At 42.5% G+C, this 23,930-nt stretch overlaps 1 protein-coding gene across 2 annotated transcripts in view; it reads right to left on the reverse strand.

The window, feature by feature from the left end:
• The window catches only part of LOC308405900 (mannosyl-oligosaccharide 1,2-alpha-mannosidase IA), a 195,749-nt gene extending 172,644 nt beyond the window's left edge, over positions 1 to 23,105 (reverse strand). The window contains exon 1 of one of the 2 annotated variants that reach the window (XM_080896688.1): positions 21,327 to 23,105. In XM_080896688.1, the coding sequence (XP_080752814.1) occupies positions 21,327 to 21,872 (546 nt within the window). In that variant the 5' untranslated portion in view covers positions 21,873 to 23,105. The remainder of the gene's footprint in view (positions 1 to 21,326) is intronic. The other variant, XM_080896689.1, reaches the window with a different exon arrangement.
• Positions 23,106 to 23,930: the final 825 nt, after the last annotated feature.

Below are 23,930 nucleotides of genomic sequence, written 5' to 3' on the forward strand. Positions count from 1 at the left end.
GGCAGGAGCAGCTCTGAAGCTTCAAGCTACACTGGCTTTACCCACATCTGTCACTCCATGAAATGCATTCAGTGTCACAAGGAGTCATGAAATCACTCTTGAAGTCTGGACAGCCACAATGAAATCACTCTTGAAGTCTGGACAGCCACAGTTAAACAAGCCATCTGCTTGGGTGTAGCTGTGTCCCTTTATGAGCGCAATACATTTTGCCCAGAATTTAGCAACCAAATAACCTCAAATACATTCAGGGACCCATAAAAAGCTCAGTCTTTTATCTATAAATATATAAAATCTATTATATTTGAACCTGTGGGATAATGCAGAAGCTATTGGATATGAATTCAAGTGTTCACAGAGAGATGGGGTAAGAAAGGCATCCTGTATCAGCAACATGGGCAAACCCCCAGCAACCAATCACTGCCACAGTCCTCTGTTAACGCCCCAGAGTAAATAACCTGAGTATCAGCCGCTGACCTGACAGAAAAACGCTTTATTGATCCCCATAGCGGTCTTCCAACGTGGCCGTTTCGACACAGCAGCCAGTGGGAAATATGTTAGATGTACTGAAGGGAAAACATACAGGAATAAGTCTTTGTACGTGTGCTTATGCTGAGCCAAAAGGGTTTATTGGGAATACGAGAGATTAGATGATCCCGCCGAGTCATTTATTCTCAGACTTTGGTGAAGCGCATGGGAAAAATCTTTTTTTTTCCCTCCACATATTCAGTTTCTCTGGAATTGAAAATGAGGAAAGAGCACGGAGGACTTACTGAGCCGTCTCAGGGAAACACATTCTTCTACCAAATAATAAAAAAAAACAACAAAAAAAGCCGACATTTACCCGCTTCTTCTTCTATTCCATCTGCTTAGCTGTAATCTACAGGAGACCCCTGAAGTGAGACTGTCTTAGAAAAGAAGCAAAGGGCACTTTTCAATACACCTCAAAGGAAAGTGTCATAAAAAAAAACAAAAAACAAACACAACCGCGTGCTTCACCTGTTACGCTCTGCTCTCTCTTGCAACTGTACTCGTCATTTAAAAATCACTTGTTTCCAGTTAATATTTCCCACATTCAGGCGGCATTAACCGCTGGCGTCAAAGTGAGAGGTGGATCGTCACGTCACGGCAGTCCATTAGGGACGCGCCATTTCATATCATCAGCATGATGTCATACGGTGGCGTCGTTGCTATAGCAACGGCTATAGCAATAAAGACGAGCGCAGGGATGTTTCAGCCTCCAATCACAATTTAGCTCCTAAAAAAAAGGTGCTACTTAAGCAGCTGCTGCTGGCACCTTGTTTCAATAGATTCCCGCTGCAAATTAAGAAGTGCCTCATCTGTGACAGCAGTTCATTGTAAGAGAAGGTAGGAAATCCCTTTTATGTATTTACTTAAACTTGGAAATGCTGCTGCCAGCAAGATGCAAGCATCAATCAAATCAGATATCTTGAAATATCATCAGTGAACTTGATGCTATATTGCTCAGCCATACTGCTCGTGAATAAACTGTCAGTAAAACCAGGACCTCTTCCCACCTTTTTAATGCCAAGGTGCTCATCGACATGCCTGGGATGGCAGAGCTAACATAAGAGAGCAGAGTGTTAGCAAACAGAGCCGCATTCACTCATAAATCTCAATTGTTTTCCTTGTGTTGTCTAATAAAAACAGGCAGTCCTTCTTGCAGGCCGGAGAGGGGTGAATACAAAGTGCTGAAAAAGCACTTTCTCAGAGTCTCCTGGACTTTTGAAGTGCCAATAACAGGCAGTAGAAATTCCTCTCTCCAATCCCTCTGCTTTTTTTTGTTTATGTGGAAGAGTGCGCAGCGACCTCTGACCGTAAATGTGCAGATGTTGACAGTGGGATAGAAGACAGACGACAGGCTGACACCGATAAGGTTGATCTCTGTAGGGAGGGGGAGAAAAATAAATACCACATCTGCTGAGTCCACTTCCTGTTTTCCTGCTTTTGACCTGGCAAAAAAATATATATACCTCAGCCAAAGTTTTCAGCCACTAAGCGAGTTTCACTGAAAAACTTCATCTGTTTCTCAGGGGCAGTTTCAGGGCATCAGGACTCACTAAATGTCTCTATAGCTCAGGGAAATAAGTCAAAAACACCTATTAAAATGAGCTCTGAGAATAGAAACACAAGAGTAGGCATTTTTATATTACTGTGCAAGGGAGGGTATTATTGAGCTTCATCACTGCGAGGATGACTGCACAGATGAGGATAGGCTGGGTGCTAGAGCCCACATACAGAACAAATATATTTTATATTATATATTTCCAATCCAAATGAGATATGATTGCATACAAAAACTGGTGCTCTGGCGGTTAAAAGCATTTAGAAGGTTACAGTTTATGAAAATGCATGTCAGGAGGTCGCAGGCAGCCCTGGGCACCAGTATATTAATGTCTATGTTCAAATGTTAAGTGGATGAAAAATGTGCTGACTCAGAACTGCTGGGAGAGGAAGTCAAACGAGCGAGAGATCTGTGGCAAGAAGGCACTTGTCATCAATCTCTACAGCAAATGAAAGGGGGAAGTTTTGTTCTGTTTTTAAAAAGATGTGTTAAAGACGCATCACAATAAACCTCAACTAAACTGCAAGTCTTCAAAAAAAAAATGTTAAAAATCACATTCACTGGCATCGCTTCATCCTCGTCTCCCACCTCAAGTTCGTCTGATTAATCTCTGTGTTGTTCATACAGCAATAACCTCTGTCATCATTCCAGAGCCACCAATTTGCACCTGCCCACCAGCTGTAACTATTAAATTTCCCATGTCAACTCATCATCTGATCCAGTCCTCCAAGCACAGCCAGCTGCTCCTCATTCCAAATATATAGCCCACATATAAAGGACATGTATCAGTTACACTACATTAGATCATCAAGGTTACCTGAGTGTTCGGCCCGATCTTCTCTTCTGATGCTGAGTTGATGTATTTAAAGACTAAACAGATTTCTTTCTTTTGCCAACTATGAGGCCGTTTTTTTGACATAAACCAAGATGGTTTTGTAAACCTTCCATCTTCCAGTTCGCTGTTTCAATACTACTACTACTGATAATAATAATATAAATAGCTCAGTTATAAAATAGATATTTCTCCACATTCAGCATTAAAATGGCAACAGCTATCTTAAGTGCCTTTAAGAAGAATCCTGCAGGACTACTCGACCCCTTTTTCATTTCAGTTTAATTACATGTTACATCACATAAAAGCAGTGACACGACTTAGTAAAGAAGGCATGTCTATATTAGCTTCATAGTTTAAACATGCAGGATTTCTGTTTAAGAAAATAAAGGCTTTAAAAGGTCCATGGCAAGAACAGCTCTTCAGTGTGGGCTTCTGCTTGGCTTTTCTCCAGTATTGTTCAGTCTATATTTTAGTGTCCAATAGCGTGGGAGGCAAAGCGGTTATTAATCAGCAGCCAGCTTCCCCTATCTGGGTCGTTATGCAGCATCCTACGTGCTGGAACAGGATAAGAGTTGGAGGTTAAGTTTATGAGCCCGGGGTTGAGGATGTTACTGTACAGATCCTGCTCGCTCTTCTTCTGGGCCGAGAGCTGAGACGCAAAAACGCTTCAAGGAGCAACAAGCAAAGCCATGATGCTGCATTCATATACATGCTGTTGGTTTTCTTTTATTGATTTTGTTCTCGCTGTGCGTGTTTATTTTTTGTTCTGGTGTGTACTGTAAATGTTAATGTCCCTTGAGGCAGCTCCTTCGGGAGTCCTACAACTTCTTGGGGTCAGAAGGCTCTGCGTTTGTTTTTAATGACTTTCGTACCCAAAGTTCATTTTATTTTGCCCCGTTTTTAATGTTCTGCTGTCTCGGCTCCAAGTGCAACATCAATAACATCATCAGCTACACACTGGATGGGCTTAAGTGCCTTTGAAGTCAGGCTCCAGAATTGCTCATAACTTCATTTAGGAGTTTGGCTTCCACAGCTAATTTAATTTGATGACCAAGTGTAATAACCTTGTGTGAATATCAACTAATGCTCACAGGACTTGCAAGCCTCTTTGTTTCCCCGTTTCCCTGCATTAGATAGGTAGGCAGGAGTGACAAGCTCCACCCAAATTAGATTCATATCACCTTATTTGGTGACTAAATCACAGCAAGTAATTAAATTGCCTCATCATGTCTGCGCTTGCTGCAGCGCACAGCTGAGGAGCAAGCCTATCCCTTTGTAGCAACATGCAGAGCTGCCCTACCACTATCCCACTGGGTTATACATTTCTGACGGACACTGTATAACCACAGTATGAATCACTGTCACAATCACCACGGCTTCTAACCTGCAGTGTCTGTAAAGTATTCTAACAAGAGTTCAGTTTGCCAGAAGAACCATCTGTTTCACTGGGCAGGATGATGGCAGTCGGGCAGACGTGGAAGAAACTCACTCGACAGGCACAGAAACACAACGGTGCAATTATTCTACCTCAGCGAGACAGACTACGCAACAAGCAACGGAGTGAAATTTAGAAAGACAGATGAAGAGAGTGCGGAGGGGACAGACAAAGAAAAAGTGATGTGAAATTCAGTTCAAATAGTGTGCAAGCAGAAGTGCAACACAACCAAAAGGCTGAAGGAGGAAACGGAAAAGGAGCCTTACAACCAGAAAGCAGAGACTCCCCTTAGTTCACACTTGCCATAAATTATTAATGCGAGCACAGAAGAAATGAGTTCAGCAAACAGGGAGGGGAAGATGAAGCGCCAAGTGGCAAGTCCCCCAAGATAACCTCCAAAAATGGACTAGTCCCAAGAGGCCAGAAGTGACAGACTGCACAAACGCATTAACACTAGATATAAGACAAAGGGCGTAGCTTATGAAAAACAATGACTTCTTATGGGAACATTTTTAGCCACTTACATGAACATGTAATAAAAATACTAATGAATTCACGCTAACCAGTCGCACTAATTAAATTGAGCTATTCACACATATACACACTCCAATGGATACATCAGGGAGAAACTTAAGGTTCAGCATCCTGCCCGAGGATACTTTGGCCTGCAGACTGGGGCGGCCACCAATCGAACCAGCGATCTTTTGATTAATAGAGGACTTGCTCTAACTTCTGAGCTACAGCATCCCTAATGAACATGGTCTGGGATAAACATGGTCTGAGCTGGTACTAAGGGGTCCAAAGTGTGCCAAGAAAATATCTACACCATAAACATCCTGAACCACCAATAACGGCAGGATGGATCCATGTTTACACGTCTCAACAGACCAGGCAACATTTTTCAATCTTCTGTTGTCCAATATAGTTGAGCCTGTGCAAACTGTAGCTTTCGCTGTTCTTAGCGGACAGGAGTGGCACCGCGTTTGGTCTTCTGCTTCAAAGTTTAACCTGTTGTGTGTTCAGAGATGCTCTTATGCATACGCTGGATGTAACAAGTGGTTATTTGAGTTACTGTTGCCTTCCTATTAGCTCAAAGCCCATTCTCCTCTGACCTTTAACCCCAACATTTTCACCCAGGGAACTTCCCGTCACTTAATATTTTCCCTTCAGGGTCTCGAAAAGCGCTATATAAATGCAATCCATTATTTATTGGACCACTTTCTTGAAACTCTAGATTTGGTTATGTGGGAAAATCCCGATAGCTCAGCAGTTTCTGAAATACTCATCTCATCTGACACCAACAAGCACGCCACATTAAGTCTCTTAAATAACCTTTCTTCCCATTCCAACGCTCAGTTTGAACTTCAGTAGGTCATCTTGACCATGTCTACGTGTCTAATTGCATAAAGTAGCAAGCGTGTGATTAGATATCTGCATTACCCGACAGTCGAACACATGTACCTAATAAAGTGGTTGTGATTGTAAATTGAACTCAATGTTCAAGCTTTTATTTTTCAAATGATTCATTTAAAAAACATCAAAAGTCAGATTAATCAACGTGTGATTTTACTCCTGCTTTGAAGCAGCTGTTCAGCTTTGGGTTTTTACTGGGTTTACATTCATTTTAGTCCTCACCCCCAGATGCAAGGATGGAAAACAACACCAATCCTCTAATGTGCATAGATGGATTATGGGTGCCAGACTGGTATGCCATAGGGGTAAAAAAAATGAATAATGCTAAACCTAGAAAGAAACACTTTAGCATTAATATTAATGGTGCTTTTTGTCACTGTGACAACTCCACCACTGTCAGCCTGGCCTGCCTGTGGCAGCCTGTGCCAAACATGAGCCCTCTGTTTGTTTAGGTTTGGGCTTTTCTGCTCTGTTAGCTCCTTTAGCTCTGTTAGCACTGCACGTTCACCCGTGTGTCAACTCCCCTGCAAAAATAAGTCTGTTCGCCCTCGGCCAACAGACCCCTACATGTGGAACCGCACTGCTGTTACAGACTGGTTCACAGTAAGAACACAAGTATCCAAATCTTAGCCAGCTGCTGAAAGAAACACAAAACACAGATGACTCAGGGTTTTGGTTTTTTTTAACAAGTTGTTCCTCTCATGCTGCATAAATTCATAATAATCGTGTAAATCTAACATGTCAAGCCCGATGCTTTTCATCTCAGTGGTACTCATTAGATGGTGGATGCTGAGCATTGAGGTCAACGTGTCACATTAAACCCTATTTTTTTGAACACACCAGCAGCCACAGCACTGCGACAGAATACAAATTTAAAAAAATGGCGATTTCTTCTTTTTTAACTGGCTGGATTGTTAATAAAACTAATTAAGTGATACCTATTTGCCTCCTCGCTATTTTCAATTACACATGTGCATGATACGACATTACATTATAGGCCACAATCAGATATGAAGCTTTCATTTCCAGCAGTGATTAAAACACTTTTGTCAGGTGTCAAACTATAAAGTAGATAACAAAAAAAAAATAAAATAATTGGACCCTCGTGCCACTCAGAGCCGTGCATCCCCCAACATGCGTATCCTTTTTTAATTAAGTCGCTATGGAAATTGAATTTTTTTTGCGGGATATGCCAGTTCTTCCTTCCGCCGCACCTCTTGAGCACACTGCCTTGAATAACCATCTGTAACCTAGATTTCATGCATGCTCTGCTCCCACACCAAATACCTCTCTAAATATCCGATTCCATCACAGCAAGACGGACCAACTGCAGCAACCTGAGGATCAAGCAGGAAAAGTACTGCTCGCTAGTGATATTATGTCTGCGTACATTACAACACCTTTCATCTGAATGTATGAAATACATAGAAAAAAAGCATTTTCAGGTGTTTGTGTGGCTAACAGGTTAAAGTGATATGATTGGGAGTAACATGCTTTATTCCCAACAAGCAACAATATCGACAAAACTAAAGCAGCAGCCAAAGAAGCTGCCTCAAGGCAGACTGATAGCCCGTTTCCACCAACAACATTAAAGGAAGTAGCCATAATGAGCAGATTAAACTAGATCTACACGCATTTCTCTTCCTCTTTCCTTCTTCCTTTGAAGCCCTAGTTGAAAAAAGAAAAAAAACTGGGGGGGGGGGGGGGGGGGGGGGGGGGTGAGAGGTGAGGGGGGCTATGATCCTGAATAATCTGACTAAACAGGAGATTAGTTTCATATTATATGCATGGTGAAATGTCTTGCTGAGGAAAAAGGCTTCAGGACCTTTTGCATCTTTGGAGGTCGACGGGCTGTTTTCTGACTGTATGTGCTTACCCCAAATGTCACGTAAAATCCAACTGCTCTCTGCCTTGTGTGCCCCAAACTATTCTACAGACTTAAACCTGTTTTAAAAATAGTTAATTTATAGAATTAATTAATATCATTAATTTATGTTTATATCTAAAAATATAGAAAATAAGCAGAAGAAAGAACAGATGCTGAATGGCACCATCAGATTTAATTCACTCCAGTCAGCATATAGTCACCTCTTGTAAAGACTCAGTGGGCCTCAGAGGTCCTCGAGCAAACTGTGCTTAAAGCACCACACACACACACACACACACACACACACACACACACACACACACACACACACACACACACACACACACACACACAGGCTGTTGTTTTGTCCGAGCCTCCTGCTGCTGATTCTGCTTGCCTCGACTCTTCAGCTAATGGTCACTGCAGAATTAATTGCAAGCATCCATCTCATTTTACTTGGAAAACACAACACCGTAAGCCTCCCACGGACTCTCATACATGCGTTTTGTGCTCTGTACCCCCTCGAGACGAGTCTGTTTTTCATTCCCGAAACTTTTTCCATTAGACTCAGTCCTCTGCTGAGAGCCTGGAGTTTTGGAAGAAAGCAAGCACACAGATGCTTCACGTTTCATCTACAGGGTGAATGCAGTGCACTGACAAGTGTTAGAATAACTTCCAGATATAGTAAAATAACTCAAAACATCTGTGATTCCTTAAAGCTGATCTCAGAATGACAGAAAACGAAACCTACATAAAATTAAAACTGAAAAACAAAATACATGAGGAAATGCCAAAAAGTTACAAAACAAGTCCTCCATTCGCTCGATTGGCTCCATTTCACAGCTTCACACCTTGAGCTGCTGTATTTGTCATACCTGCGTACTCAAGTTTTCATTTTTTTTAAGTTATGAGCAATACTGCATGCGTGTTCATGTTTAGTCATATAAAGTTGTGGCTTATCTGGCAAAAATCTGTCTTGTTTAGTCTTCCTGATCATCACAGAGCTCATGTTTCTTACCCTATTAAAAGATGAGGTGATCAAATTGCCATGTGCACTGATCAGCCAAAAGAACGGCATTAAATTCCCTCATTAAATGTTCATCTGGGAAACACCCACCTAAACATCACTGCAAAGAAAGCAACCCCTCCCCCAAAGAGAACAGCTTACCCCAGTAAGACAATGCACATAACGACACCACAAAAACAGCTTGGGAATGCCTCAAAGAGTACAAGAGCCATAGGCGTTAACTGGGCTTTGACTTTTGTTTGGTCTCCAAACTCCCCTCGCCAGATCCCAATCTGACGGAGCATTTGTAGGATGCAAATAAGAAGCCTGACTCACTGAGGCAACATCCCACAATGCACAGGACCCGAGAGAGCCGTTTTGGCAACTAGGGGGTGTATACACAATATTAAGCAGGAGGTATTAATGTTGTCACATAGCTGATATGAGCCACAGGCTGTTCCACAAATATAATTCTCTTAACTCTAAACTGAAAAGCAGATTGGCTGACCTTTGGTTTACAGCTTCAGGTTTGTTGCACTGCTGGCTATCTTAAACTGTAATGTCAGACTGTACTGACCCTGTTGCAGTGAGCATGTTTGTCACTGCAACAGGGTTTAAAAAAAACAAAACAGAAAATATTACAGGAACGCAAGAACACCAAAGGTTTGCTTATTTGAACAAGGGGGAAATCTGTGGCTACTTTTCAAGTAGCAAATAATTAACACTAGAGGGAAAAGCTGCATTTATATTCCAACATGTTTTGTGCTACTTTTAAACAGTATTGAGCTCAAGCCTCAAGTGCATTCAGTATTTGAATATTAGATATTTTACATGCACGCGAGCAGCACCGCACTCCCTAACCCTTTCCCATTTTTACATTACATCAATAAAAACAAGCGTCACTCCGACCTGAAAGTTTGCAAATTCTCATACCAATTAATCTCCAATAACAACCGATAGTTAAAGAGACGAGGTCTTCCTGATTTGCTTGGGACCAAACACAAATAAACTGAGCTGTTGCTAAGTCACAAGCCTGCGTTCAGATAGAGAACTCATGAGGTTCGGGCACACGTCCAATCTCAAGGCCTCACTGACTGGGAATACACACTCGTGCTGTTAAAACTCAGTAAATTATTCATTCACGTCTACCATCAGTTTCTCTTTATGTCAGTCTAAAAGGCAGATTTCATTAAAATTTCCCAGCTTAGACATATTGCACTTTGCCACAATTAAGGTTCTTTTATGAAATGTGTGTAATTAATATTATGATGTTGAAAATTGCTGCCGTGTCATTACTGTGTAATCATTTTCAAAATGCACGGTGAATTCGAGTAAATTAAAAGTAGCATGATCTCAGCTAGCTACACTGTTTTTTTCCTCCCTTGTAGGTAAAAGACATCTTCAGCTCTGTCACCCAGAGATGTCATTAGAAGAGTTGTTTTCATTTCTATCTTAATTCCATTGTGTGTCTGGAAGACCACGACAGACGAGATAATGAGAGAGTGGATGAGCAGGCTCAGATCTTCTGGGGGAGGTTTAGCTAGCAGCAGGTTTCCACTCTAACGGTGGGCCAAATTAACTAAGATGGATCACTGTTAGCAAATAAAGTCTGAAGTCTAATTAGATCATCTGCATGACTCTGAAGCACTGTAGTACAAACTTAAAGGACTAAGGTGAAAACTGACTTTCCTCACAGCGGGCGCCGATTATGCGACTATGCACTAAGTGGCTTGTTGACTGGCTGGCAGATTCTGTGCAGGGTTGCAATTAATAGGTATGTTTCATTGGTTAGTTTGTTTGTTTTTTTAAATATAAAATTAGTTTATCTTTAAAATTTAAAGAAAAAAGGCCTATCTGGTCGTTTGAGGGCTCACAGTTGGAAGCCTTTGGAAGTGTGCCAGTTAGCCATGAAAGCTGAACAGATGCCATACAACTTTTATCAGCATTGTACAATGTTTTGACTACAGCAGAACACACAAGTTCTCCACTCAAAGATAGATATTTAAAAAAAAAAAAAAAAAAAAGGAGACATATCTGTGTCCTAGATGCTGATTAAACGGTTACTTTGCATGGCTCCGAAGATAAAACTGCAGTCCTGGCTTAAATTAAATGGATGCACGTCCATGTGGGACATTTACTAATGGACATTTTTATTTGACTTCATCTTATATTTGAGCTTTTATTGGTCAGCAGTTGTGAATTTTTGCTGTAGCTACTCTGGTTGTTTTAAATGCTAGAGTAATACTAAGGTTAGTGAGATTTAAGGTTGCACGACTTTGTTTCAGTTCCTGTATTTGAATATAAGGAGGGGCAAAAAATAAGAGAAAACCTCTGACATGTACAGAGAGGACAGACTCTTTTATGCTGTGGTAAAGGTTTTGTGTAGATTGTTTGGGTCTCTTTAGAAATATGGGTTGCTGCATGTCAGTGCAAAGTTGCTCTAAGCGATCAACCCTCTTGTGTGATGAAACATTTCTGTTGTAAAGGGTGTGATCTCTTTCAGGATTACAAGTCACCGAAGAGTTGGATGACTATGAACAACACGTTACTCTTATTCTACGAGCCATTGGCATCAATAGTTCTCAGTCTAACCTAACACATATGATCTAAACCAGCATGTCAGACCGTCCTCTCCGCCATGATCACTGAAATACCAAAGAGACTTGGAGAACTGATGCAAAGACCACCAAAGTTGTTTTCTAGGCATGTTCAAGAAACTTTTTCTCTTTTCCAGGTATGAATGGCCAGTTTAAGGTCATGCCAAAGCATCTCAGTTGGATTAAAGTCCGGACTTTGACTAGGCCACTCCAAAACCTTCAATTTAGTTATTTTTTCCATTCAGAGCAGGGCTTGCTGGCATGTTTCAGCTCTTTGTTCTTCTGAATAACCAAAGTGTACTCGAGTTCAGAAAATGATGGTCTGATGGTTGGACACTGACTTTCAGGATTTTCTAGTAGAGAGCAGAATTCAGTTACTGAAAATCGTCCCAGTCCTGATGCAGCAAAGCAGCTCCAGACCACCACACTACCACCACCATGTTCGACTGCTGGTATGACGTTCTTTATGAAATGCTATGTCAGGTATATTCCAGACAAACATTGATGCAAACCTTCCAAAAGGGTGAACCTTTGTCTCGTCAGTCCACAGAATATTTGCCCAAAACTCTTAGGGATCATCAGGATGTGTCTCTTTCTTATTTATGAATCATGAACTCTGACCTTAACTGGGAAAAGTGAGGCCTACGGTTCTTTAATGTTGTTGTGGGTTAATTTTTTCCTTCTGGATGAGCCACCGATGCGCTCTTGGAGTAATTGCGGTCAGACAACCACTGCTGGGAGGGTTCACCAGTATTCAAAATTTTCTTCATCTGTGGATATTGGCTCTCACCGCGGTTGAGTGGAGTCCTGAAGAAACGGCTGTGATATTCTTTACAGTTTTTAATCTACTTTACTTTGACAGAAAGGCTTGTTTTAAGGGATTTCTTAATTCAGCAGGTCTGGCAGTTTTCAGACCTGGATCTGGCTCCTTAAACTGAACTCAGCTTTCCAAAGAAACATAATTAATCGAGATGAATTCATGAATTTACAAGGAGGAGCAATTACTTCATCACACAGGGTCAAGTAGGTTTGAATAGCTCTTTACTCTTAATAAATAAAACCATTTAAAAGCATTTTGGATTTTCTGAGGCATACAAGAATGACGCAAATATATTTTCACCAATTTGGTTTTCCTCAAGTTGAGCACGATGCCCCGTATCACAGTTGATTAAGTGACACGACACATCTGGAGTTCTCAAAAAAAAAAAAAAAAAAAAAGGAAAAAGAAAAAAACGTTACCCACATTCACTTTCGAAACTGGACGAGGAGTTACACCCATTTCCTGTTGTCGAAGCTCTCTGTATCATCACCCACCCTTGTCTGAATGACAAAACAAAAAGTTCAGAGTTTCTTTTTCTGGAGGTAATAAAAAATTCCCAACATAAAACAAAACTCTGACACTGCCTCACAAATGGGCTTTGAATGTAAATTAAAGCAGACAACAGATTAAGTTAGAACATCACACGAGAAAAAGAAAGTAGTTTTCAGGATATTAAATGTTTAGAAAGATTATATTGAGAGAGTATATTTACTCAACACTTACATGTTATGGGGGGTTCTAGCTGTACTTTTTAAGTAAACGATTTCTGTCAATAGCAATTTTGAAAAGCTCATAAATGTTCCCTCTGTGGCAGCTGCTCTCCAGAACAGGAGTACTTTGAATGATATTTCGCTGAGCACTGACAGTTCAATTTCAACTGCCTTGGTCAAGATAAATATCTAAGAGACTCGGAGGGTTTACTTATTCTAAAAATGCATCACACGGGCGCATCTCTCCACATCAAGCCGCGTCTGTTGCAAGAAATATGATGAAAAACCTTTGTCCTACACTTCTCATCCGATTAATGATTAACAGACTGGTAGTGCTCGCATGCACAAACAGTCATTAGCAGACTATCACATCAGTTTGTTTTTAAACTGCCTTTCCACAGACTTGTGAATGAATGAAAATTGCAATTATCTTGCAAGCCTATCATCCAACCAACCTTGATAGAAAAGAAAGAAATCTATATGGGTCCCTAATGAGCACTGAGCACCATTGCTGTCATTTGATTAGGGGCTTAATTGTGATAATAATGAACAAATACACCCGGCTCTGGCTAAAACGGTCTTGTAAGCATTCAGCTAATTAATGGCAATTTGCCCACTGATGCCAATGAAGAAGAAAATCGCTAGGGAGACACATTTTCCCCATTCAACCCACAGAAAACTAGACAGCACTGTGCTGACCGTGAAGACGCTCTAGCAAACTTTCCACAGTAACTTATTGTTCCCGCCGTGGCAGAAAACATGAGCCTGGCCAACAAAAGTTGATGCTGTCTTCTGTGGATCCGGCTAAATTGTTGGTCAAATGCTTGACAGCATTATTCAGCCATCTTGAAAGTAGGCTGAAACCATGTCACAACACAACAACAACAATGCAGACAGGCCAATCTGCAGCGACAGTAGCACGCCGACTCTCTGGTGATGCAGAGAAGGGGATGGTTGGCAGAGCTCTGGCAGTAAACATGCCCGAGGACACACATAGCCGAGATGCAAGGAGGAAGAACACAGTCAGTGACAGCGCTTTCTAAAACGAAAAAAATCACAAGTACACAGACGACAAAGACAGACGAGATAAGGACGACATATGAGGGTAAGCCAGGTCCTTAATGTCTGTACCCTGTGAACATAGCCATCCATGTTGTTTCTGACCAATTAGGCAGGCATAAAGGCAAGAGGCTGGAACTCAGCTGGGGGCTCAAAGAGTCTGCTGGTTACATCTAGGCCACTCTTCTCCACTCCTTCCTTCCCTGCCTGAGCAGCAAGGCCAAAGAGGGAACGTGGGGGTTAGAAGCGGTGGGGGCAATTTCATCCGGCACCTAGCAAAGGACATCACGCAGAGTCTGCAGCAAACAAGGCCAAGGCCTGGACCCTTCATCTTTGCAATTTTCTTCATCTGTAGCAAGCACACACACACACACACACACACGCGCAGAGCCAGGCATCATACAATGGCCAAAACTCAAGGAGGCTGAAAGCATGTGTGCAACAAGAAGATTTTTGCCACGAGGGAGTGCTTTTGAAAGAAGACGGCAGTCCACATACATTCACAGAAATAGCAACAAATAGTCACAAAGGCTGCTTCTGTCATCCTTTGTTGTTATTATGGAGCTAATAATGTCTGCCAGAGCAGTCAAAGAGGGCAGATAATGGTTGGGAAAACATGATTATACGCTCTTATTTATTTAAGCCTAAAAGTGGTGTGAGACTATGATGTATGATCATGATATACAACATGATGTATAACCTCTGTAGCTAGAAACTGGGAAGTTTTGGCCTTATCAAAAACCTACTGCCCCAGGAGGGAACACTATGGAGCATCCAGTCAGGAAAAAAAAAAGTGTTTCTCTGCTGTAATCACAGGCCTTCAGAAGCCAGGATTAAGATATATACACACTATGACCTCATTATGTCAGCAACGCTGTGAACTCAGGATAAACGAGCTTCCATGGAACCTATTGCAACATCACAGCAATGGAACGGGTGATGGTTTAAAAAAGGTTTTTGGACCGTGTAACAAAATCTTAGTAAAGTGGAAATTTACTTATAAGAAAGACACACGACTGCTGACAAGAGCACAGCTCCGCTGTTTGAGTACAGAGTCTAAGTGCGGCATAAAGTGGTCCCGACCTTAGGTCTTGACAGTCTAGTTTTTCTGGTAACTGATGTAATACCTGTAGGCTATAGTAAACATTGCCAGCAGGACTTCGAACAGCAAACAGACAGGCAGATAAAATCTAAAAGCTTGTGCAAATATGGACAGGGACAAATGACAAGAAGGTTGGGGGGATAACAGCTGGATTTTCGCTCTGTAACAAGTGAAAACATCTGCAAACTGTTGACCAGGCCACATTATCAGGAAAGTCTAATAGCTGTGTGCGATTTCAACTGAAAAACATTTTAAAAATGGACAGAATTCAAGCTGTCACACAACCACGCACACAAAATGCTGTAAAAATACCAAACCTAAACTGCACTATTATAAAATTCTGGTTGAACATGTGGACTTTTTAGCCCCTCCCTTGTCAAATGATCCTCCACTTCCTGTTGTAATCTAAACCAACACACACTCAAAGACACGCAGCGCATGGAAAAGCAGACACGAAAATAAACAAATATACTTGTACAAAGCAGCCCATCTGCACATCTTAGCCATCTACAAAGCGTTTCGTTTGAATGCCCTGCACAAGAGATATGTACGTACACACAAGCGCACGTGCACACAAAGATACACACCTCTTGAAAAGCATGCCTAAACAGAGAAACTTTCCCTGAAGCTAGTGCCCTCACCACAAAGGAAATCCAGGAAGAAAACTGCCATGAATGCAAAAGGATGGAAGCTAACATCTCCCTCTTTTCACGTGCATCCTTCCTTTTCCTCTCTCCATTTCACCTGATCACTTACTTCCTGCAGTGATTGCCTGGGGAAAGACCTGGTGCCGTGTAGTTTAATCAGCTTTTATCACCTACAGAAAAAAGCAACTCTGGTGGCTCTGATGGGGGAAATTTTTCCCTGACGTTTCTCTATCTTACCGTTATTCCCAATGACTGTATATATGTGTGTGTATATATGTGTGTGTATATATATATGTGTGTATATATATATATATATATATATATATATATATATATATATATATATATATATATATATATATATATATATATATATATGCGCGCATGTGTTTTCTACAATCATTGGTTTTTCTGCAGAGCACACGTTTCCTAGACAAAGATAGGTTGACCTTTAAGGTCATCAGCTGTGGCAGCTGACATTTTCTCCCTTAGACATCAAGCATCATATTTAAAAAAGGTATGCTTGATTACTAGTACTCATCATTTTATTTGTGTACAATGCACGGGGATGACAAATTGTACATTAATGCAAAACAAAGGCAAAGAAAAGTATTCATGTTTGTAAATTATTAAAATACCAAAAACCCGCTTTGAACGTTTAGTGGAAAGTGGCCGTGCATTCACAACTACAACCGGCATCGTGCAAATATCTGCGTTTGCTTGGTCATTAAGTAATAGGTGCTGTTCTGTGATACTTTGAGTTTTCATCTAAATCAGACTCAGTATGCAGTTTAAATAATCAGCAGCTTAGATATTTAATGTTCCTCTATAAACACTCTGCAAATGTCATCTCACTACTATAACTGAGTGTATTGTTTTTCGCTGAAGCTTTCGCAATGCAAGGTTACGTCACATGATCTCAATTTAGTTTAACACCGCCAACACATTGGTGACTTTGCAACAATCTTCTATGAAACAACAGCAGGAGACTTTCAGTATATCCAGCAGTGACCTGAAAAGTGACGAACCTATAAGAATAATGAGTCACAACCATATTCACTGCTTGTAAGTGAGCAAAAAATGCCTTGATAGACAAGTGGGTAGAACACAAGCCCAGATGCAGTTTCAGGTTCCCTAGATTGATTCACAACCAGAAATGTTGTGGCTTTCTCCAATATGATGTCTAATATTTTTGGTCCAAAATGTTCCAATGGACCTGTCCAAGACTTCCTGACTTCATTGTTTAACCAGTGCTGGTTATTTAAAAGGGGAAAAAAGTGACCAGGTAACCAGCGCCACAAATCCCATCCCAACAGATTCTGCATATTCACATACAGATTCTATTTATGGAGATTAGGTAAATAATGGATTGCTTTGCTTGCCAGGCTTTGGTGTTGTCTCACTGCATTAACCGGTGACATTGCCCAGGTAGTGCTAAGTAGCCCAGAATAAAACCCACTAAAAAATTCTAATTAAGCACAAACTCAAGTTTCAGATCATAGATGAAAGGGTCGATTACTTCTTGTGTGGCGGAGGAGGCCGGAATCGGTGCTCAGCAACACTGACGGGTTTATAATATCTGCCTCAGCCGCCACTGACTTGCACAATATATCAATATCCAGCGGGCCGAGCGGCTCTCTCCCCACATAAACAGACCAAAGACAACGATGGGCTCACATTCCAAACTCCAGGCGCTGACATTTGCACAGCATCCGCAGAGGAGAAGAAAAGCACAAATGTTCCAGCTCTGTGGGAACACCAGCAGAGTGTAAGCCTTTTCTTAAGACGTTGTTCGTCTTCCGTTTCTTTCTTCTCTCTCAGCAGGCGGCCATTTTCCTGGCTCAGACTGGAGGTTGTTTGGCACACCTGATTCAGAGCAGAAGACAGCAGGGGAATGAGGGGCGGAGGGAGGTCACAGCGCTCGAAGCCAGCCAGGAGGCGCCAGCTTAACGGCAGCGTTTTATTCAGATAGTCACCCAGCTCACTGGTCATTACGGCTATAAGGGGATTTCAGGTCCAGCTACAAGCTCACCTATTTGTGAGGCTTTGTGTTGGTTTTGTGTGAGTGTGCTCATGTTTGTGTCATACAGCGGTTCAGATTTTGGTTTCCCCCCACAATTATACTCTTAAAGAAGAGTGAAACTTACACTTTACTTTAAAGTACCACTGTGTTGTCTGAAGGACAAATAAAGCCGTTACTGTATCTAAAAATATGGCACACAGTGGCACTTTCTTTTTTACCAAAACGTATTCCAGGGGATTTCAGTTTTGCAGCTGATGCTGTTTCAGTTCACTTTTACATGACATCAATCGGTTTCTCTTTTTTGAAACGTAAAAAAAAAAACCAAACAAAAAAAACTACTAGTATCTTGGGAATTTTTAATGTCTTCTGGTAAATTCTGCTGGAAATAAAGCAATTTTCCCTGCAGCTGTTTACTCATCTGGAAGCTGAAGTAGGCAGATGAGGTCTGTGATGCTGCTGTTTGTTTGTTCACCTCGCTGACAGACTAACTGAAGGTGGTTTAACTAAAACTAAACCGTCTTATCGCTGCTCTGTACTTTTTGCTGTCGTTTTACTCACTTTGTACTTTAAAAACTGTCTCACTTTATTTATTTATTTTTGGTTCAAATACACAAAAAGGGGGCTTTCCACTTCTCTAGCATACTGCTCATTATTGTGAATTGCACGCAGGCAAGCACACACAGCCAGCTGACCAATAAATAGACTTGTCTCAAAACAGAACAGATGTACCTCATTTGATTGTTGTGATGCAGGTGGGCTCGGGCCTGGATGAATAAGCACAGTGACAACAAAACTGAAACTGTCAAACTTCTGATTTGTCCCCAAGCACTTGACAAACTAGTGCGCACACACACACACACACACACACACACACACACACACCAGCCTTGAAGAGTTTTATTGCTCCACTAGAGGAGGCTCTGCCACAAGAGGCTGCAGTGGCTCTGTCCTCTCACTGCAGTACTCAAAGCTGTCAACTCCATCTCCTCCATTCACATACATCTTATGTTAGAGGCCACATCACATTCTGCTTTACACAAGCAAAGAGCTTCATTTTCCTGTACCAGCATATCTCTGCTAAACATTCAGGTGACAGAGAAGAGAGCACATCACAGGCTTCAAAGAAACCACCTCTTAATGCAAACTTTGCTTCTTCTTCTTTTTCTTTTTTTTTTTTAAATGTATGTGATGTCATGGAGACAACCACACGATGCAGAGGCTTCAGTCTGGATGTGCCTCAGAGCTCCCATCACTCCCTGACATCTCCTTTGCTCTGCAGTTGTGTTTGTTTGGCTGTGCTCTGGATCTGGATTACTGCACTCCAAGTTCTAACCTTACTGAATGTAAAGGACATCAGCAACAAAATGTGCATGCAGAAAAGGAAACCCCTCCTGTTACTCCAGGCACGCATTTTTGTGGTGCGATCTCTGCTATCCGACTTCTTATGCCAGAGCCAATGAGGCAGGAGTATAGGCATGCAGGCGACTCAGTGAGCCATAACGTCACAGAATTACAAATAGGAGGCTGTATGAAAATAACCCTTATCTTTATCCTGCTCAAGACTTTTGGTGGAGAGCGAACTTGTCCCAGAGTTTGTTTCCGAAACACTTATAGCACTTTGGCAGTTCATCCTGAGGGCCTGATCCAGGGTTGGGCTGCCTTTAAACATTTGTAATGTGTGATCAGGCAGCCATTGTCCCTCGATTCACCCTCTCTTTGCCAGTGGACGCATACACACAGTGGAAGAAGGTGGGGAGTCTGCTTTCTAGTTGTTGGCATTTAAGAAAAACGATGCCCATTCACAGTTTGGGCATTGAGGCACTCAGTGGGCTGGACCAGAGCCTTTTTGTTAGCTTTGGGAGGGGGATACCCTCTCTCTGCATTCCATTACAGTGAAAAAAGGGAGTGCTTTTGCAGGGATGTAGACCACATTGTGAGTTTAGATGACTGGCAGCAAACAAAAAGCAAACATGTATTCTGAATGACAGATCCAGCTTCACAGAAACACACATTAGAAATACAAAAAAAAAAGAGAGAGAGAAAGCATCAAAACATGTCAGTTTTATTGTTACAGTTGCTTTTTGATTTTGCATCTGTGAACCTGGACAAAACACAGGTTCACAATGTGTCAGCCTGTGTTGGCAGGGTGTATGTGAGCCTCCAGGAAACAAAAACCCCAAAAACTAAACAAGAGCACACAAAACAAAAAAAAGAAGCCGTTTGCAGCACTGCCAGCAGGCTTGAGGTGATGGGAACTGCAGCAACAACAACAGCAAATAGCAAAAACATAAATTTGGCCAAGCACGCAGACCTGAAAGCATACAATGCAAGTGAGCACGGCTGACGTCTGCTCTTCAGCACTTTGATAAACGTCTCGGTTTATCGGAAACAAGATGAATATTCCACAACAATAAGTGGGTGTGGAGGGCGTGGTGGAAAATAACTTTTCCTCCAACGATTCCGACCCCGTGGCATGAATTTTGCAGAGCTCAGCTGAACGCACCAGGCAAGCAAAGTCACACTGACATTCACTTGAGAGAGCATCAAAAAGGAGGAGCTATGAGTCAGTGAGAGCTCAGTGCATGAGGGCAAATCACCCTCCGTTCTCTGACGCCTCAGTCATTATGGAGCACATCACCTCTGGGTATGAAAGGCATGTGAGCAGCGTGCGAGGGTGACACCAAGCTGGAAGCGAGAGTGACAACAGGACTTATGAGTGTCACATACCGAGGCTGAAACCTATCTGTAACACTCTGGCCAGCGATTACTCCCAACACATCCCACCTTCCCACTCCTACTACTCTTTCCCCTCATCACCAGCCTCTCTTGCCTTGAGTGGGTACAGATGTGTGAATCCTCAGACGCTCCCACTCTGGAGCCCTTATTGGACCCATAGGGCTCAACAAAGGCTGGCACACAGCTTGGAGAGCTCCTGGCCAAAGAGAAGCTGCACGCACTCCTATCATTTGCTTGATTGTGTGAGGCAGATACAGAGGTGCCACAGCTAATTTAAGGACTGTCACATGGGCAAATGAAATAATTGTTTAATAAGAAATATATATATATTTCAAAAAGATGCTATGTTCCCCTGCTATTCTAGTTTTGTGCACAAACGGGAGACCATTAAGTCCATCATTAGTCCAGAAACCGCTTTCTGTCTTTATTAATAGAACTCCAGCAGGAATTAAACTATGATAGTCAAAGGCGTTGGGTAAATTTAGACAAATAACATGACTGAAAAGGGCTTTATTTTGGCTGTTGGACAGCAGCTCAGTAAACAACAGCCACACTGCTTCTGCCTGTATTGTGCGCCAAATTCGGGCAAGTCAGATTAAACATTGTAAATATAATTACTTCTTTCAAGAGTGAACGCCTGTTTTTTCCACGTAAAAGCAGACTGCCATTTATCTGCTGTGTTAGTCTGTTGTGTTTTGACAGCATGAAAAAGCTCCCATTCAAAAGCAACATTAAAAACAGATAAAGCCACATAAACACAAAAGTATTGCTTGCAGCCTGTTCGGTCTATCTGATAGATTAGGCGTTATCTTGGATTATATCTGGCCTCCATTTCCCCCCTAAATGTATTGCTTTGTTTTTTCCCGTTAGGTTTACTTCTCATATCTCAACACAGCCTGTGTTGTACTTGTGCCTATCACGTGCCAGTCATCCACCTCTTGCAGGAACATTGAACTTGATGTTCCGGCAGCAAAGTCACAGTGGCTTCCTTACCTCTTTGACTTTCTCCCGGCGCTCGTTGGTCTGCGGGTCGGCCGGTCTGCCGCTGTCTCTTCCCAGCGGGGGTTTGAACAAACACCTTCTGAACTTCTTGTAACTAAAAGTATCCGAGTTGGCACCGTGGTTAGAGGATGTCACTTTCTCTGACGCGGACTCTGTCTTAGACCTGGAGAGGTTCAGATCCTCCTGCGCTTTGCCCCCGGCGAGCCGGACCTCGGTCGCCTCGTAGGAGACTGGGGGTTTGCGGCTCTGACTTTTCAGCTTGATGCCAGCCTCTCCTTTAGCCGAGGTCATGCCCTGGTCTTTGGGTCTTTTTAAGTGCTCCCTGACATCGTTCTCTGAGCCGGAGCCAACGGTGACTGGCTGGATCTCTGTCTTGGACAGAAAAATGCGTTTTAGTCGGACAGAGTCGGGCAAAAAGAAGAGGGCCCCAAAACACAGTGTTACCAAACCCGAGAGAAAGAGCAGAAACATGAATTTCTGGGACAGGCGCAGACCCATGCCCGATGCCGAGACACCGGGCAACTTTCGGAAAACCATTGAAAGTTTTCTTGAGACGTTGCCTTACAGCCGAGACAGTGTTTTGACAGTTTCCACTCCACTGAGCAGCTTCCCTGCTGCCCCGAGGCTTGCGTAAAAACTCAAAATGCGGGACTCCAAACACACCCCCCGTGACACTTGCAGAGTGGCATAAAGAGCTTGCCAGAGCAGTCTTTATCTCGCTATCGATTTGATCTGCATAAAGCGAAGGTTAGGCCTGCCCACATTCACAATTCAGCCTACCAATCATTTGGCAACACGAATCTGAAGATGTTCATCTATATAACGCAACCCGCCGGCATCAACACACTGCAGGATGCAGGGTCTAAAAAAATTAAAAGCATAAACAGCACAGGGCTTCCGGGATGATGAACAAATGGCACAGGCGTTCACTGAAACACTAAGCTATATTCATGGAAACAGCGCACGCCATGGGAACATATAAATGCACTTTTAAAGGAGATGATTGTGTGTCAGACCCCTGAACAAAGTTGCGACTCGATGCATTTTTCCACGCCGTGCAGATCATCAATAACACGCTGCCCTACGGTGCACAGCCTCGAGCGAACGGCACAGCATCGTTCCCTCGTCCCCGCTCACACCGACCCACGTTGCCGCATCACAAGCTCCTTAAAACACGTTTCAGAATCACGAGCCGATGTCGTTAGCGTCTGTGCTGGTGCAGCTGGTGCACGGGAACGCGTGTGTATTCCTGCCGCTCGTCTGTCAGATGCGCTCCTCCGTGCTCCCGTTTTCCCCTCTTCTTCTTTCCCCCTCTCACTGGCGTCAACACGCCGGGCGAAACAAATCGCCGGATGACATGAAAGAAGGCGGGTTTTGTCCCGTGCGAAGTTATCCTAGCCCCCCCACGATCCAAAATCCGGAGAATAAACAAATCCACCGTCCAGTCCTCCGGTTCCCAACAAAGACAGACACCCCCGCCGCGTCGTCTCTCCAATACCCGGCCAACGTCCGCCCGCCGAGCCTGAGCCTAGCTCTCGCTCTCCCTCGCTTGTGGTGCGCACTTGTGTCGCCGTGCCGTGGACGTCCACGCTTGCGTAAAAAAAGCGAGAGGAGAGAGCTGGAAATGTAACATATAGTGCAGGCAGGAGGAGGAAGAGGAGGAGGGGGAAACGGTCCGCTGCTCGACAATCCAGTGGGCTGGTCGGATTTCTTGATGGAAATTCACAACAGCTTATCAAAACACAGTTAAGCCGTTTGGACAAAGGGAGAGGGGTCTGTGTGGCCCTGTACGTTAGGAAAGCATCCACACACACATACACACACACGCCCACGAGGAAATCCTTGAAAAGCTGAAGAGGATGGATATATCTGCAGCAGATATCAACAGCAATTAAGAAGGACACACACACACCCACAAAACAAGAGAGAGTCAGTGATTACTCAGTGGGCTCTGTGCATGTTGGAAGATAAGATTTTTTTTTTTTGTTCAAATTTGTTTTCATTGTCCATGAATGAAACCTGAAACCCTCCACCTGATGAGTTATTTTTACTCAACACGTTCCTCAGAATTGATCCTTTATCCACAGGAGGATTTGTTATTGAGTATTAATTAGGGTCCCAAGTTCATTTGTTTTGAAAGCACTTACCCCGGATTTGAAAAGATTTGTTTCAATTAATCACATATTTTTTTCTATCCAGAGTTTAAAAAAATAACAATAAAATCATGTTAGCTGGTTGCAAAAGATGATTTTAATGAATTTCTGGCGTCCAGCTCTTTGATAGCAGGACATGACGCATCTTCTTGGAGGTTTTGAACCCTTCATTTGAGCCCAGTCCAAATGGATCCATTATCTACTGGATGGATAACAGTCAACTATCCATTCGGATTTATTATTTTCTTCAGGATAAGTTATCTGTTCCCTATAAATAACTTTTTTTTACATCTATAACTAGCTCATATTTTTTGTGAAATCTTGCAAAACACATGAGGTCTATAGATTGCAATACATTTTATCTATTCCTCACGCTGGTTTTGTTTAGTTTTTTTCATTCCCTCTAATGTATCTGTGCTGCTGCAAAACCTGACCCTGATTC

Source organism: Rhamphochromis sp. 'chilingali' (assembly GCF_963969265.1).
Source record: "Rhamphochromis sp. 'chilingali' genome assembly, chromosome: 11".
Classification (NCBI taxonomy): Eukaryota; Metazoa; Chordata; class Actinopteri; order Cichliformes; family Cichlidae; genus Rhamphochromis; species Rhamphochromis sp. 'chilingali'.